We start from the raw sequence: 15,395 nt of genomic DNA on the forward strand, positions 1-15,395 counted from the left end.
TCCATGTTGCTTGATACGGACACCACATTATGGAGTTAGATTCCAATATTGACCGTACCAATGCGCAGTACAGTGAACGGAGACAGAGAGGGTCCATAAATTCATTAGAAATTTTAAACATGAATCCCATCTGGCGGTTTGCCTTGTTAATAATATAGTCGAAATGAGGTCGAAAAGTGAGTGCAGAATCCAAAGAGACTCCAAGGTCACACACTTGTAGTACACGCTCAAGATTCTGATCTCCAATACAGTAGTCGCGCAAAATTGACCTGTGCTTACGCCCAAGCAGCACTTGCAACATGTTCTAGAAAAACAACAAAAGTTATATGTCGCATTACAATGACAACAGAATTGCAAAAAACATGACTGTTGCATGTGTGAAACACAGCTGCTGCACGTTACATCTTAGTTATTTATTTGTGGTGCTTATGTTTTCTGAAACAATCAACTTTGACACACATTATTGATGTTTTTTTGCAACGTGTTTGTGACTCTACTGCACAGCTAAAACAATTTTGTTGCTAGCATCATCGCGTAAACTGGAGATGGCATTATTATTCAACTTGTCGGCAAATTTGATTCCGGATGCACTTATAAAACTTTTACTCAACTTCAGTTTGTAACATAGTAGAAATAAAAACAACCGCCATATTTATTGATAGAATGAATTCTTTCTCGATAAAAGTTGCTGACGAACAGTTAATATGCATAGATTTTTTAATAGGAACCCAAAATTTTCATCATTAATATGCTTCAAATTTTTTATTACTCTCGAAAAAAGCATATTTGAGCACAGTTCTTTGCGTACGACAAATAATTCATAAAATAAGTACAAAATTTATTGAGTTTATAGCAACGTTGTTTTAAGGCCCTTTAAAAATATCAAAGTATTTTCAAAAATTACTCGATTCAATTTTGTTGGTTAAACATTTTCACCCACATTAATGATATTGTCATATTTGAATGTGAACATAATATTTATACTTTGTTTGCATAACAATTTCATGAAACACATTAAGTTTCATTTCATTTCGACAAAGTTGTTTTCAAAGCAATCGCTAGCATTATTGCAACAATCTTTGTTGTTATTATGATTCTTGGTACATCATTCGGAACAAATGAACATGTTGCCTAGAAGCTCCGCCTCTTGCGCTTTTTTAATTGCATAACAGTTGAATAACGCTTGCTGCAGTAATATTTTCACAAATTAATGTGTGACATTGGTGTTGTAAAAACAGCTTTTCAATATACCGTGTTGCTTGGGCGATGACACTATATTACGCTGCGCTAGTGAATACTAATTGTAAGCGAGTTTAAAGAGTGCCAGACATTGAAAGTGTCCAAGAGCTGTTGTAAAGCTAAGCAACCCCTGATGCACTTGACGATCATGTAGAAAACACAAAATCCCGGTGGTAATACTATAGCTAGATCATTTACAAATAGCGTGAATAAGAGTGGGCCCAAATTACTTCCTTGAGGAACACCCGAGTTGTTCGAAAATGGGGCAGAGAACACACATCCAATTTTTACTACAAGCATTCGATCTCTCAGATATGATTCGAGCCAACGAATCCGATCAAAAGACACTCCTATTAATTTCATTTCTAGCGGTGATAGATAAAAAAGAAAATAACTTAGTCGAACTTAGCCGTTGCGGCGATAACAGTTGATTGCTTGTTTTAGGTCTTACTTCTAGAAAAATAAAAGCTGAAAAACGGTAATAATTCGTCATCCGTATTTAGTTTTAAATATCTCTTTTGAAAAATACGATTTCAACAAATTTTAGCTCGTTCGAAAGGTACCGTAAACCGGGGTGACATTGATCACTTTTCGAAGTAATTGTTACATATTTTTAGACGCAAAACAAATTTTTTATGTTTAATATTTTTAAACCATGTACTGATGTATGGAGAACAAGAATCGATGGTTTTACCTAAAATTGTCCGCTTACGTCTATTTTTTTAAAAATGATTTCAAGTTGAAATTCGTTTTCGTATTCTGGGGTGACTTTGATAACCTGCATGCTCACCCACATTAAGTTTTTGATGTCAATGTTTCCATTCAAATGTTTGTTTAAACTAATTTTGAAAAGATACTCATTGTTAACCCATTCATGCCCATGCTGTTTGTGGACAACAACGTTTTGAAACAGCTATAACTTTTGTTTGAGGCAAAAGTTCTTCACAAAAACAAGTAAAGCTAATAAATGTGACTATTCCCTTTCATTTGAGTATTAACATTGGATTACGATGTAGCAGTGCTGCCAGGGACAGTTTATGTTGATGTCGGAAAATGATTTTTTCATATATCTTCGTTATGCGGCAATATTTTTGAAAACTGATAAAACTTATCAATTTAGACTGTCTTTGGCTACGTTTTCCACACAATTGGACTATTGTAAATATTTAAAAAGAATTGCATTGAGCATTAGAAGGTAAAAATGGAGCAGCTTCTAGCACTGCAAGGAAAGCACCTAACATTATGAAAAAAGGCTTTTTCGTGTTTTTTGATCCCACCGCACAGTGGTTTAAAACGCGAAAAACGTGATCGTTTTGAATAACTTCGAAATGGTTAGTTATAGCAATATACTATCTTCGGAAGAATTTATGACATTGAGACGCCCCATCTTTATAAGTCAAAAGTTTGATGATTAATCCTCCTATAAGTGAGATTCAAAATTTATTACTCATACAATTAGAGATAGCAAATTGGTGTATTCTGCAAAGTTGTAGTAAATTCTTCTACAAGAAACTTTACTGAAGGTGGTAATAGTCTCTCTTTAATAGTCTTTGAGATATAGAGCATTATTAGAGGAAATACCGAAAAAATCAATTTTTTCATTATAACTTCTTTCCAAGATTTTTTGGAAGTTCAAAATGTTCTACAAAACTATCACAATTAATGAAATACAAAATTTCGGTGAAGGAAGCAACTTAATATGTTGAGCAGATTCTGAGATATTCACGATTTTTATTCGAAAAATGGCCTACTTTGCACTCAAATAATTCATGAACGGGCAAAAACGAGCAGACCACTCTATATTTATATGAAAGTACAAGAAAGATGCTGCAAGATTCTGTATGAATCACTTGTATCCGGTTGTATCTATGGCTCTGGTAGCTGGATTTAAAGAATATCATTTATTAGTCTATAATATTGATACGAAACATATTCGGTAAAGCTGTTGAGATAAAGTGGTGGTACCTTCGGCAAAGTGTCGAGGAATATTCTTCTTAGAAACATTGCTGAAGACACCAGTTTGCCATCTTTACTAGTTTCTTAGATACGGTGCAATATTTATGGAAAGCCTACTAAAAGCGATTCATTCGGTAATCGCGTATGCTTTGATTACTTGTTTAGCATTATCACTGTATAGAGTTACGTCAATTGTTGTTTATTGGATCGAATGATTTGTATTTGCAGTAATCGCGATGGTGGACAATAAACAAATTTTTAAAAGGCTTTCTTTCATAAAACAATACAAATTCAACAGTCAAGTCGTTCATAGCAAACGTAAACGGTTTGCTTATATTAATGTTCCAAGCCCTGGTACTACATTCTATTGTGGAACTTGACCTTCTGTGTTGACAAACTTTGCAACCGATTTCAGAGCCAATACACAGCCTACTTATATTTAAAATCGTTCCTTGTTAGGATTCGACTATATGACTAATAAGACAACGCATTACTCTCTGTACCACCGAACAATGCACTGTATCTAAAAACCAGTCAAGACAGAAAGCTGATGTTTTCGACAATGTCTCTTGTGAGAACATTTCTCATAAAAAGTAAAGATGGCAAACTGGTGTCTTCGGCAATGTTTCTAAGAAGAATATTCCCCGACACTTTGCCGAAGGTACCACCACTTTATCTCAACAGCTTTACCAAATATGTTTCGTATCAATATTTTAGTCTAATAAATGATATTCTTTAAATCCAGCTACCAGAGCCATGGATACAACCGGATACAAGTGATTCATACAGAATCTTTCAGCATCTTTCTTGTACTTTCATATACATATAGAGTGGTCCGCCCGTTTTTGCCCGTCCATGAATTATTTGAGTGCAAAGTAGGCCATTTTTCGAATAAAAATCGTGAATATCTCAGAATCTGCTCAACATATTAAGTTGCTTCCTTCACCGAAATTTTGTATTTCATCAATTGTGATAGTTTTGTAGAACATTTTGAACTTCCAAAAAATCTTGGAAAGAAGTTATGATGAAAAAATTGATTTTTTCGGTATTTCCTCTAATAATGCTCTATATCTCAAAGACTATTAAAGAGAGACTATTACCACCTTCAGTAAAGTTTCTTGTAGAAGAATTTACTACAACTTTGCGGAATACACCAATTTGCTATCTCTAATTGTATGAGTAATAAATTTTGAATCTCACTTATAGGAGGATTAATCATCAAACTTTTGACTTATAAAGATGGGGCGTCTCATTGTCATAAATTCTTCCGAAGATAGTATGTCGCTATAACTAACCATTTCGTAGTTATTGAAAACGATCACGTTTTTCGCGTTTTGGACCACTGTGCACCGTTTTCAAGGAAAAATAGTTTTGAGACCCTACATGCACTAGCAAAAAGTTGGGCATGAAAGGGTTAAATGTGTATGTGACTTGGTATTGTACAAAGTGTTTCAATATACTGTAAAATTTTAATTACCAAAATTAGTGTAATTTGTGTTCAACTAGAATAAAAGAATCTGATACATTTCAAACTGATAAATTTGTTTTATTTCAGTGGTTTATCAATGTACAAAAAGTTCCATTCATTTTAATACGTTGGAATATTGAATATAAAAAATATTTCTTATTTTAGCTTGAAATAATTTGAAATAATTGTCAACTAGTTTCACAAAAAATTATTTTTAAAATAAGCAAACTCATAAAAGCGAATTTGGCACATCCCATTTTAAAGAAATTTTTGAATTTTATTGCTCTTGCTTAAATCTGAGATTTATTTGTTTTATAAAAAATTGAGACTTTACGAAGTTTTGTAAAAATAAGGTTAAGTCAAATTTCGGTTTTTTTTGTAGTTTTTGTGTCAAAAAACCAAACAATGTACTCAAAAAGTATAACAAATCAGTATTTTTTAAGTTTAGAGTAAAACTCATTTCAAATTTAAATGACTATTATTGCTAAATAAGCGATCTACAAAAAAAGTTTCGAGTGATCAAAGTCACCCCGATGGTCAAAGTCACCCCGGTTTACGGTATTCGTTTCAGCTATCTAAAAATATATAAAGTGTTTATCTGTTCTGTCAATTTCGACAGTAATTTCCAAAAAACTGCAAAAACCCCTTTTTACACATTCAAACATCCATTTTCTTAATTTTAAACATTAAGTTATTTGATGAGAATGTTGGAATTAAAAAGTAGGGTAAAATTTTTAAAATATGCGTTTCATAAAAACTTCCAAACCTGTAACATATATTAAAGATATGTTTTTGAACATGAGATATTATAAAATCCCCCTTTTATTATAAATTTTTTCTATTATAATTATCTTTCAGATAATATCAGACTAAGAGTGAGTGAAGCTAACAAACAAATCAAACAAGCTATTGGAGTTAAACAAAATCGAACAAGACAAATAAATTAAATACGTCGGCCGAATCTGTAACGAGGAAATTAAATCAAACAAACCAATAAAAAATATTTAATAAAAATAGACAATTAAGCCAAGCAAGGCAAATAAGTTGAATCAAGTCGTAGTTAAACATATTTTAGCAGTGACACAGTATAATAATTTAAACTTGTTGAATTAGTCAAATAATAGAAACACATCAAACAAACCAAACAACACCAGAAAAAAATCCAACTCATTAAAGAAATTTAAAAAGTCAAACAAATGAAAAAATCTGATAATTCAAATAAGGTAAACAAGCATGATAAATACATAACTCAAACGAGTCAGACAATTCAAATAAATCAAAAAAGTATATGAAGTCAAACATTTCAACAAGGCAAATTACCCGTAAAATTTAAATAGATTTTCAGACAATTTCTTCGCTTGATGAAAACCGCTTCGCTGAAAACCCAATTTTCGGATTTAGCCGAAAACCGGTTTTCAACGAAAACCGGTTTTTAGCCAAGTGAAGAAATTGTCTAATAATCCTTTTAAATTTTACGTTTGATTTGCCTTGTTGAAATGTTTGACTTCATATGCTTTTTTGATTTATTTGAATTGTCTGACATCCTTAAACAAGTTAATTAAAACAAGCAAGTTTAATAAACTAACCATTCTTCGAACAATTTCTTGCTTTGTACTTAAAATCGAGCCTGTCATTAGATTGCAATCTCAACAGACGTCCGAAATACAATCATTCTTTAGAGAAGCAAAGCTTCGCGGAAAGTTCAAATGTTGGAACAAAAATGAGCAACTTCGCAATAAAAAGAAATATTCGCCAACTTGAAACTAAAAACTAACACCGGCTAAACTGTACCAGAAAGGCAGCAAAACCCACCGATTGCCCCACAACGCTGAGTGAAATCAACTCAGCAAAAACAGACCGTAGCAGTGGCCGATAAAAGGGCGTCAATGGTTCGAAGGGGGGGGGATGCTTGTAATCGCTGCACGGGGACGGGTGACAAAATAAGTTTTATCTTTTTGTATAGTGCTCTGATATAAATACAATGCCACTTTGCTGTGAATAGATCACAGTCAGTTTAGTTTTTACTCGCGTCGGCCGGCTCACTGGAAGTTTTGCCTTGGTCTTGTATCTGCTGGTGGATAAAAAGATCCTGGAGAGAACTTGACCGGTTGTTTGGAGGATATTCCGTAAGTGCGCACAACTGGTTGGGAGTGAAGTAAGTGTTTCTAATTACCCTCACGTTTGTGACATTGTACTGTGAACTGCAACGAAAAAGGGTTAATTTATGTTCGGTTTCCAGACGCCACCGTCGCCATTATGAAACACTTCTTGCTGGTGGGCTTGCTGGCCCTGGTGCTGTTGGTTTCTATTGCTGCAGCTGAAAAGAAGGAGGAAGGTTTCGAGGAAAGTGGCGGAAGTGAACACGGTGGTGAGCATCACGAAAAGAAGGGTGAGAAGGCCGACAAGGGGTACAAATCAAAGCATGGTATGGACAAGAAGGAAAAAGGTGATCACGCCAAAGAGGAACACGAGTCTCATTACGGCGAGGAAGGAGGACACAAAAAGGAAAGTCACGAGGAGGGGGATGAGTATAAAAAGCATCACGAAGAGAAGAAGGGTTCGAAGCATGGCAAGAGCGAACACAAGAAGGGTCACAAAAAGGGATCTAAAACCACTGGTTATCATAAAAAATCTCACAAGGATGACTACCACAAGGAACATAAATTCTACGATGATCATCACAAGGAAGGTAAGCACAAGAAGTATGGCGATGCCCACGAACACCACAGCAAGGAGGCCGGAGAGCATAAGAAGGGAGGACATCATGAGTCGGCCCACAAGGAAGACCACTACTCGAAGAAGGGTCACTCGGACAAGGGACATCACGACGAGGATCACAAGGACTGGAAGAATAAGCATGGCCATGAGTCACACTTTTCGCACAAGGACGATTATGGCAAAAAGGGCGGCAAAAGTGGTGGAAGTGAGCATGGTTTCAAGAAAGGTGGTCATCACTGATGCCGTGGTTATGCTAGTTTTATATTTAGTAGGTGAAATATTTCAATTGAAGAAAAAGTTATTAACTGTCAGTGAATATAAGTGTTTGCATTGTTTTTAATTATACAAGACAAGAAAAATATAGACTTGATGTATAATTTGTATCTTCTTGATATTCTGCAGATTGACAAAGGAACCGCTTAACAGAAGTTATAACAATATGAAACGCTGAATTTAATAATTTCTGTGGCGGTTTTGAGCGACGTTTCGAATTATTGAGAAATTCGCCAACAGTAAACACGAGTAAAAATGTAGATTATCGTATTTTATGGAAGTGTTTCCAATACAGTCCTTAACTAATCACAAGTTTCATATTGGCAGGTAATGACCCACTCTTTCTGCCGTTGTTTCGCTATTGTTGCTAACATTATGTGGCTTCTCAGTTCTGTTGTTCGTTTCAGTGGGGCAGCTAGCTGAGAGGTGGGGATGTTGGGTTTTAAACCGACCACACCCTCCATAAACCAAAATTAATTGGATTGAAAACAAATCATTGATGCTGATTAATTAAATTACATTTTGTTCAAAATATTTTTGGAAGAATATTGTCTGATCACTATATTGAGAACTTAATGTTTTAATCATCATGAGGACTTTTGGAAAATTATGGGAAGGGGATCTTGTAATTTACCTCTTAGCTGAGATCGCATAGTTGTCTGTTTATATCAATATAAAATAACTGTAGGAATGAGGAATGAGCTCTATTTTGGAGAGATGTTCCAAAATATAGATTAGGAACAATTTTTTGAATGGAGAGCTAAGTTTGAATTGGATGATTGTTTATAAAACATAAACTAGCTCATCGAAAACTTACATACATTTCAACATATGCTGATTTTTTTAAGATTGCGTAAAGTTAAAATGAAACCAGAAAAAGGGTCATTGAAACAAGCTTAGAATTTCCCAACGACTTAACCCTTTGTCTTCAACCGCAGGAGTCAGAATATTTTGGCATTTTTAAATGCAAATCACGAGTGTGCGGCATGTCCAGACAAGCGTAAAGTGACTTATAGCCGTAAGCTTAAAAGCGTACTAACTATATTTAAACCGGACTAACTTTTAAACCGGCCTAAACTATTTTGTAAGCTTTAAAGCAAAGATGTTGTCATTTATATGGCTGCGTTCTGATCTGCGATACACGACAATGTTAAAAAACAACAAATTCATGTTAAAGAAAATGAGTAAATTAGACAACACGGAGAATTGTTTTTCATTCTGATATTTTCTTACAGTAAAATAGCTTTTCTTCGTCATATGTCTCATTCCATAGCGTGTGAGAACAATTTTGTCATTATGTAACTGATATGTTTCTGAACTTAGAACTTTAACTTGATGGATAGTTTATAGTTGGCCGATGATGTACAGCTTTTTGTAGTGACATAATATTTAATGCATAAAAGAAAATAAGTTTGAAGTGGTTGAGAGATTAGATTATAACTACTAGAGGGAGCAAAGCGCTACTGTCTCCATGTATTCACGGACTGAAACATGGGGTCTCGCTCTAGCATATTGTATCCCATTACTTTGACTGGTTTAAACCCGGGCAATATGTGTCAAACTAATGTATTGTACACGTTTTTTCAGCGAAGCTTAAATAAAAAGTAAACAAAGGTCAAACAAAAAATTAAACTTTGACAGAATGATCACAAGTGTTATATTTCATATTGTTGATTGCATATTTCTGCAATGAATCAATGCAGATTGGAACGATTTAATTTGCTAACAAAATTTTTACGATTTTATAAATAAACAGAAATGAAAGTTTTCAGCATCCTAGTAATATATTTTTACGAACAAATATATTGATCGCCGTTGCGTTCGCAATCAATTATAAAATATTTTTATTTGGATGTTTTATGTGATATTTTTATGATATTCATATAGGAAAATGCGTATATTTAAAATCTTTTATTTAATATTTGCTTAGGGTATTTATAGAGTTACTTTGTAAGCAGTTAACATTCTGATTCAATTTGTAAACTGGGAGTGAAAATAAGAAAGTTTATAAAATAGTGCATTTTACGATCTACATCCGATTGTTATTTATTTGGATCTATCCAATGAAAAAAAAAACTATTTTTTTCGTTATTCACTTTCTTTGATGTGAGATACGACAGATATATGGGCAATAATTCGTGATAACATGTTATTGATTTATATTAAGGAATAAAATGTTCCCACTTATTCTCACAGCGATATGTAAAAGATAAGAATCAAAACAATTCTTGTTGCAGTTTTGATTCGAATTCGCAAAAACAACTTTGATCTGAATATGAGATAATCGATTCGATTTATCCAAATGCTCTCCTGTAACTCTTCGATGAGCAATTGGAATTAAGCGTGTAAAGAGAAGGAAAGAACAGAGAAATCAAAATACAGGTAAATATAGTTCGACGGTGCTTGTCTTTCCTACCTGTTAAAACTGGCTTATTTATTGCCATCTTTATTGCGAGCAAAGAGAGCCATATTGATCCAGAAGAAAACCGAAGAGGGGATTGAAAATAACGAAGTATGCGCAAGAGGAGCATGTCATAAATTTGTCTTTTTCAGGTAACATGATGTTGCCATTTGCATTACTGCGTCCTGATCGGCTGTACACGGCAATGTTAAAAACCGTAGAATGAGGTTAATAAAAAAATCACTGTTTATGCCATTTAATAGTCTGACGTATTTATATTTTGTTAAAATAATTTTGGAATCCTTGATTTAGCTTAAACAAAGTAACAAGTGGTCAGACAGGTCAGCCAAATCTGACTATTTCAAATTAAATCAAATGATTAAGAACAATAATGGAAGCTTACCTTTTTTGGAAACGTTTGTATTAGTTGCTGTTCTGCAGCACATAAAAAAGCCAAAAACAATTATTTATTTGCTTCAGATAATTATGTGGTCATTGGAAAAGAAATATAACATTTTAGACTGGTGGGGCTTATTATACCATCCTACCCAACTACTCCACTAACCATGAATATAGAATTTGGCAGACCTACTTTGCTAAAAATGAAGTAATTCATATTATCAGCGCGATTACCTAATCAATTCTGAAATACCAAAAGTTTAGTAATTGAGCTGATAATTTGACAACTTCAAAAGCTGATTTTCAACTATGTAAATCTGTCAAATGGGTTAAATCCAAATTGCTGAGCTTTCAACATCTTGGATTGCTAAAGCGTTCAATTCAACGAAATTTTGCGACGTCGTGCGAAAATTAAGAAAGCTTCAAATCCCGGTTACAAAATAATAAATTACAATTAATTACTTCCTATAGTCTGCAATCTGTCTGATAATCAATTGACAGATATAACTTAACAAATTGAACCTGACACTTGATGCAGACAGTGAATCTTCAGGAGGCACCTCGACAAAATGTGGTGTGAACCATAACTCAAAATTTCCTTGACCAATCGTACTGAATTTTGCACAGTTTTTCTTCTTCACATCATTGCCCCGCTAACTACAAAAGCTTTTTGCAAAATGCTTGATATGATTATTTTTTTCAATAGCATTTTCGTTTTTCAGCAATAATCGGACTTTGGCTTCAAAGTGCTACGAAAAGTTCGAAAAGTTCGAAAATCGACTAAGAAATAAAAGCTCCATTAGTTACTTTTGGAGTGATGTTAAAAACAACTATGCAAATGTATCAACGATTGGTCCAGCAGATTTTGAGTTATGGTGTACACCGCAAAACCAGTTTTCGACGTGGCACCTGACTGAATAACCAATCTTTGCATCGAAAAAAATTAAGGAATCCAATTTTTTTGCCGATAATACTTTACACAACCCCCTTAAGTTAGGACACGATTTAGGCGATTCTTCCGCATTCAACTTTTTGTGTCATTTTTCCAAGTCATTTGTCCAGTCTCAACTTTCACAACTTCTTTCAAACCCTGTGCATTTCTGTTCTATCACTAAGAATTAAACGATAATTTGTTCTACAGTGGAAATGCTAATCGTCCAAGATCTGATGGAAAATTATAAATAGTGAAACAATATAAGCAAGCTTCGATATTATTTAAATAACGATCAAAATGAGAATATTTGTAGCAGATTGTTTGCCGTCATAATGTTACTTAGGTTGTATGACATGGCTTTATTTACAATCTTTTATTTAATCCTAGTTTGGATTCTTTCGAAAGCAGTACAAATATAAGAAAACATCCACTTGCTTATTGTGTTCTTTGTGAGAAGAGTAGAAGAAGTAGAAAAGGGTACACATTGTGATTATATATTCTTTTGTTTTCCTCTAGTTAAACTAACTAAAGATTTGTGGGTAAATTAAACAGCTTCACTCATTTTGATAGCCATAAGTAAACTAACAAACGAAAACAATTTTTATTTAATGCAGCTCTGCATCCAATTATAAAATTTCGTTCTACGGTTAGTTTCAAAATGATTCGACTTCTGCTAACCTGCAATATAACTCTTCGACATGGCACTTTCAAATGAGCGTGCAGCACCTTATGGATAGGACGATAAAGAGTATCAAAAAAATGACATTTAAAACTCGATTATACCTGTTTTTCGTACGGGATAAAACTTGCTTACTTGCCCTCATATGGTTTGTGTGCAACATGGGCCATAATATTGCACATAAAGGTCGAAAAGTTGATTCAAATTATTGAGATGTATGCAAGAGGAATATGGCGCCCCTTTACACTGTTTTCATTTGGCTTCAGAATGCAGCCATTTCTGCAATGACAGGTACTAACGTGTTAGACCGGACTAAACTCAGGCTTAAAATCAAAGATAGTACCGTTCGGCGGTACCAACTAGCTTCAAGCTTACCGCTATTAGTGTTTCATACTGTCGGAGCCGACTTTACGCTTGTCCGGACATGCCTCAAACTCAGATGATTCGCATTTAAAAATTCCTAAATATCCTAACACCTGCGATAGCAGATCCGTAGCAACCTATGGGGCAAGAGAAGGGCTTTGCCCCACCACGCGTGTTCCAACGTACCTCCATTTGTTCGTGAACGTTTCAAACGAACTGGTTCTTTGAAGAAAATGAGCAAACGGAAACTCATTTTAAAAGAATGGTAGCTCACAACCGTCTTTAAAGCAAATGAATCGATCATCACCTAAAGCCATTTGTCAAATTTCTCGAGCCGATTTTTCGGCGAACGAATGAAAATTCACTGGCTTGCCATTCCTCTAACTATTCTGATTCCCTCCCGGTACGGAACCGGACAAAGAACGAAACACAAGCCAAATCAAAATATTCCTCTCACTCTCTATTTCTGTCATTACTACATGAATGGCTGGCGTCCAAAAAGGGCTAACCCACATTTTGCATTTTTTACAGAAAAAGGAGAAAACAGCCGCATTTCCAAATTAACATTATTTTTAATTGTTAAAATACAGGATTTTATTGGTAGGTTAATTGATCCATGTTGTCCAGAAGAAATAAGATTATTACAGGAACTACCTTTCTATTCACGAACATTTTCGTAGTTCGAGGGAGTAACCCCGGGTATATCTGGCGTCCAAAAGAGGGTAGCCCACAATTTACACGTCCTTTCCTTATCTTTCGTTTTAGAGTTATGGTGTCTTTGGCAAAGTTTTGGCAGGCATCTTTATTTCATCATTTCATATTAGCTCAGAATTCAGTCGCTAGGGCGATGCTGTTACCACCTTTCTACGGAACGAGATAAAAAGATGGCGTCTACGACAAAGCTGTATGTCAGGTAGATATATTTAGCGAAGAAACTAACTTTGTAGGTCCTACAATATGGCGCATTTTAGAAAACAGAATGTCTGCCATTGTATGCAAAGGTGACGTAAATGCCACTTTGACCTTTCAATTTCACTTTTTCGTATTTTTAAGTTCGCTACGAAAATCCTCATCTTTCAGTGCAAGCGACTTCAAATTAAAATAATAATTGACTTTAAAAAGGCGAAAAACAATGTGACGAAAGCGTGCTTTTACCCGTACCAAGCAAGACAAAAACTGATTTCCTGAAAAATATCCTGGATGGCATTTACGTCACTTTTGCATACAAGGGCAGATCTGTAGTAAAATTTAACCAAAGCATGCGCTATCCCGATACATTCAAGACCTACAATTATTATATCTCCAAAGAATATATTAAGAATAATAGGTCTTTCTCAAAGATACCATTTTTCTATCTAGCTTTATTAAAAAAGTTGATAACGGTGCCGCCCTAGTGACTGAAACTACTATGAGGCAACCAAATAAAGCGCTAGATGCCATACAACAACGTTTCCGAAGACACCATTACTCTATAGCGAAGGATAATAATTGATCATTCGTTTTTGAGCGCTCGGTCGAGACACAAGTGTTTGGTTGCCAGTCCGTTGAGTGTGTAGCGACTAAGAGTAGTGCTAATCCGCGTCCAAGGTAATCTTGCGCACTCTCCGCCTCGTCGAGGTTTCAGTATTTTTCTTTTGTGTTTCTGTTTCTGAGTACCGTTGGCCAGCCACTGACCAGTGAAGCAGTGTTCTTCTAGTAAGCCGTCTATGTACCGTTACATACACAAGTCAAGTATTATTTTACGTTTCCCCTTCTTGGTTCTCTTACCAACGTGCACCGGGCAATAGGCCCGTGCAAAAATGACTTCCCCTGACGGCGGTTCATCTCAAGGTGAAATGGACGTCGAAACAAAATCGGTACCCTGGCTCAAAGTATATCCAAGTTCGGCCACCGGACACTTCGTGTCCTTTTTCGGATCAAAGACAAAAAGTGTTTAAATCTATTGCAGATTTCTCGAGTTCTGACGGACCTGTATACGACTGTGACAGAAATATCGAAAATTCACCCTGATAAGCTTCGGATGATTGTAAACAGTTCAAATCAGTCAACTGATATTGCTGGCTACGGGCCTTTTACGAAGGAGTACAGTGTATATTACAGCTAACAGGGGAGCTGAAATATGGGACTGGCTGTTTCAAAGACCCCATGCTTAAGCCAGTGAAGATTCTGGAGTGCAAACGTTTGCATTCAGCATCGGTCGCAGCTGACGGGAAGAAAACATACGTCAACTCAGACTCTTATTGGGTGCTCTTCGCCGATTCCGCTCCACCCAACTACCTCCTCGTTGACAAGGTTCGTCTACCTGTTCGTCTCTTTGTGCCGCGGGTCATGAACTGTACTCATTGCAAACAATTGGGACACACAGCCTCCCATTGTAGCAATAAGACCAGTTGTGGGAAATGCGGTGGAAATCATGCGAATGATTCCTGTGGAAGGGATATCGAAAGTTGTCTCTACTGTGGGGGAAACCCACATGATCTCCCGGCATGCCCGCGTACAAACAGCGCGAGGAGAATCTTAAGCGTTTTCTTCAGGGATGCTTTAAGCGATCTTTAGAAGAAATGCTTAAGATAGCTACGCCACCGGCCTCTACGAACATCTATACCGACTTGTCTACTGACGAAGGCGACTTTGATGAACCTCAAGATCTTCTGCTGTGCCTAGAAGCAATAGAAAAAGGAGGAACATGTCCTCTCCCAAGCTTCGTCGTAACGTCCAGAAGGTGTCTCTTCATGGCCCTCCTAAAATTACTACTCAAGGAAGTACTGGTGCAAAAGGTGTTCCCAGCACTTCCAGGAACATCAAAAACCCCATATCTCAGCCAGAGAAAGAAACCAACGCTGCCTTAATAAATTTCTCGGACATTGTGGACTACAGCACTAAATATTTCTGACCCTCTTAAAAGCATCTTGATAAGCTTTCTTCCCGCAGTAAAAACATTTTTGAAGCAGTTTACTGCGAAATG

General features: G+C 35.6%; 1 protein-coding gene across 1 annotated transcript; it reads left to right on the plus strand.

Annotated features, from left to right (window-relative positions):
- Nucleotides 1-6,647: 6,647 nt before the first annotated feature.
- On the plus strand, nt 6,648-7,758 carry LOC131692646 (glutamic acid-rich protein-like). The gene is made up of 2 exons (XM_058979805.1): nt 6,648-6,818; nt 6,903-7,758. The coding sequence occupies exon 2, from the start codon at nt 6,920-6,922 to the stop codon at nt 7,619-7,621; it is 702 nt and encodes a 233-aa protein (XP_058835788.1). The 5' UTR covers nt 6,648-6,818; nt 6,903-6,919; the 3' UTR covers nt 7,622-7,758.
- The last annotated feature ends 7,637 nt before the right edge of the window (nt 7,759-15,395 follow it).

This window comes from Topomyia yanbarensis, chromosome 3 (genome assembly GCF_030247195.1).
Source record: "Topomyia yanbarensis strain Yona2022 chromosome 3, ASM3024719v1, whole genome shotgun sequence".
In the NCBI taxonomy this organism is placed as follows: Eukaryota; Metazoa; Arthropoda; class Insecta; order Diptera; family Culicidae; genus Topomyia; species Topomyia yanbarensis.

Bases quoted from the DNA above. Each gene is read 5' to 3' on its own strand.
- LOC131692646 (XM_058979805.1), top strand. From the start codon at position 6,920: ATGAAACACTTCTTGCTGGTGGGCTTGCTGGCCCTGGTGCTGTTGGTT.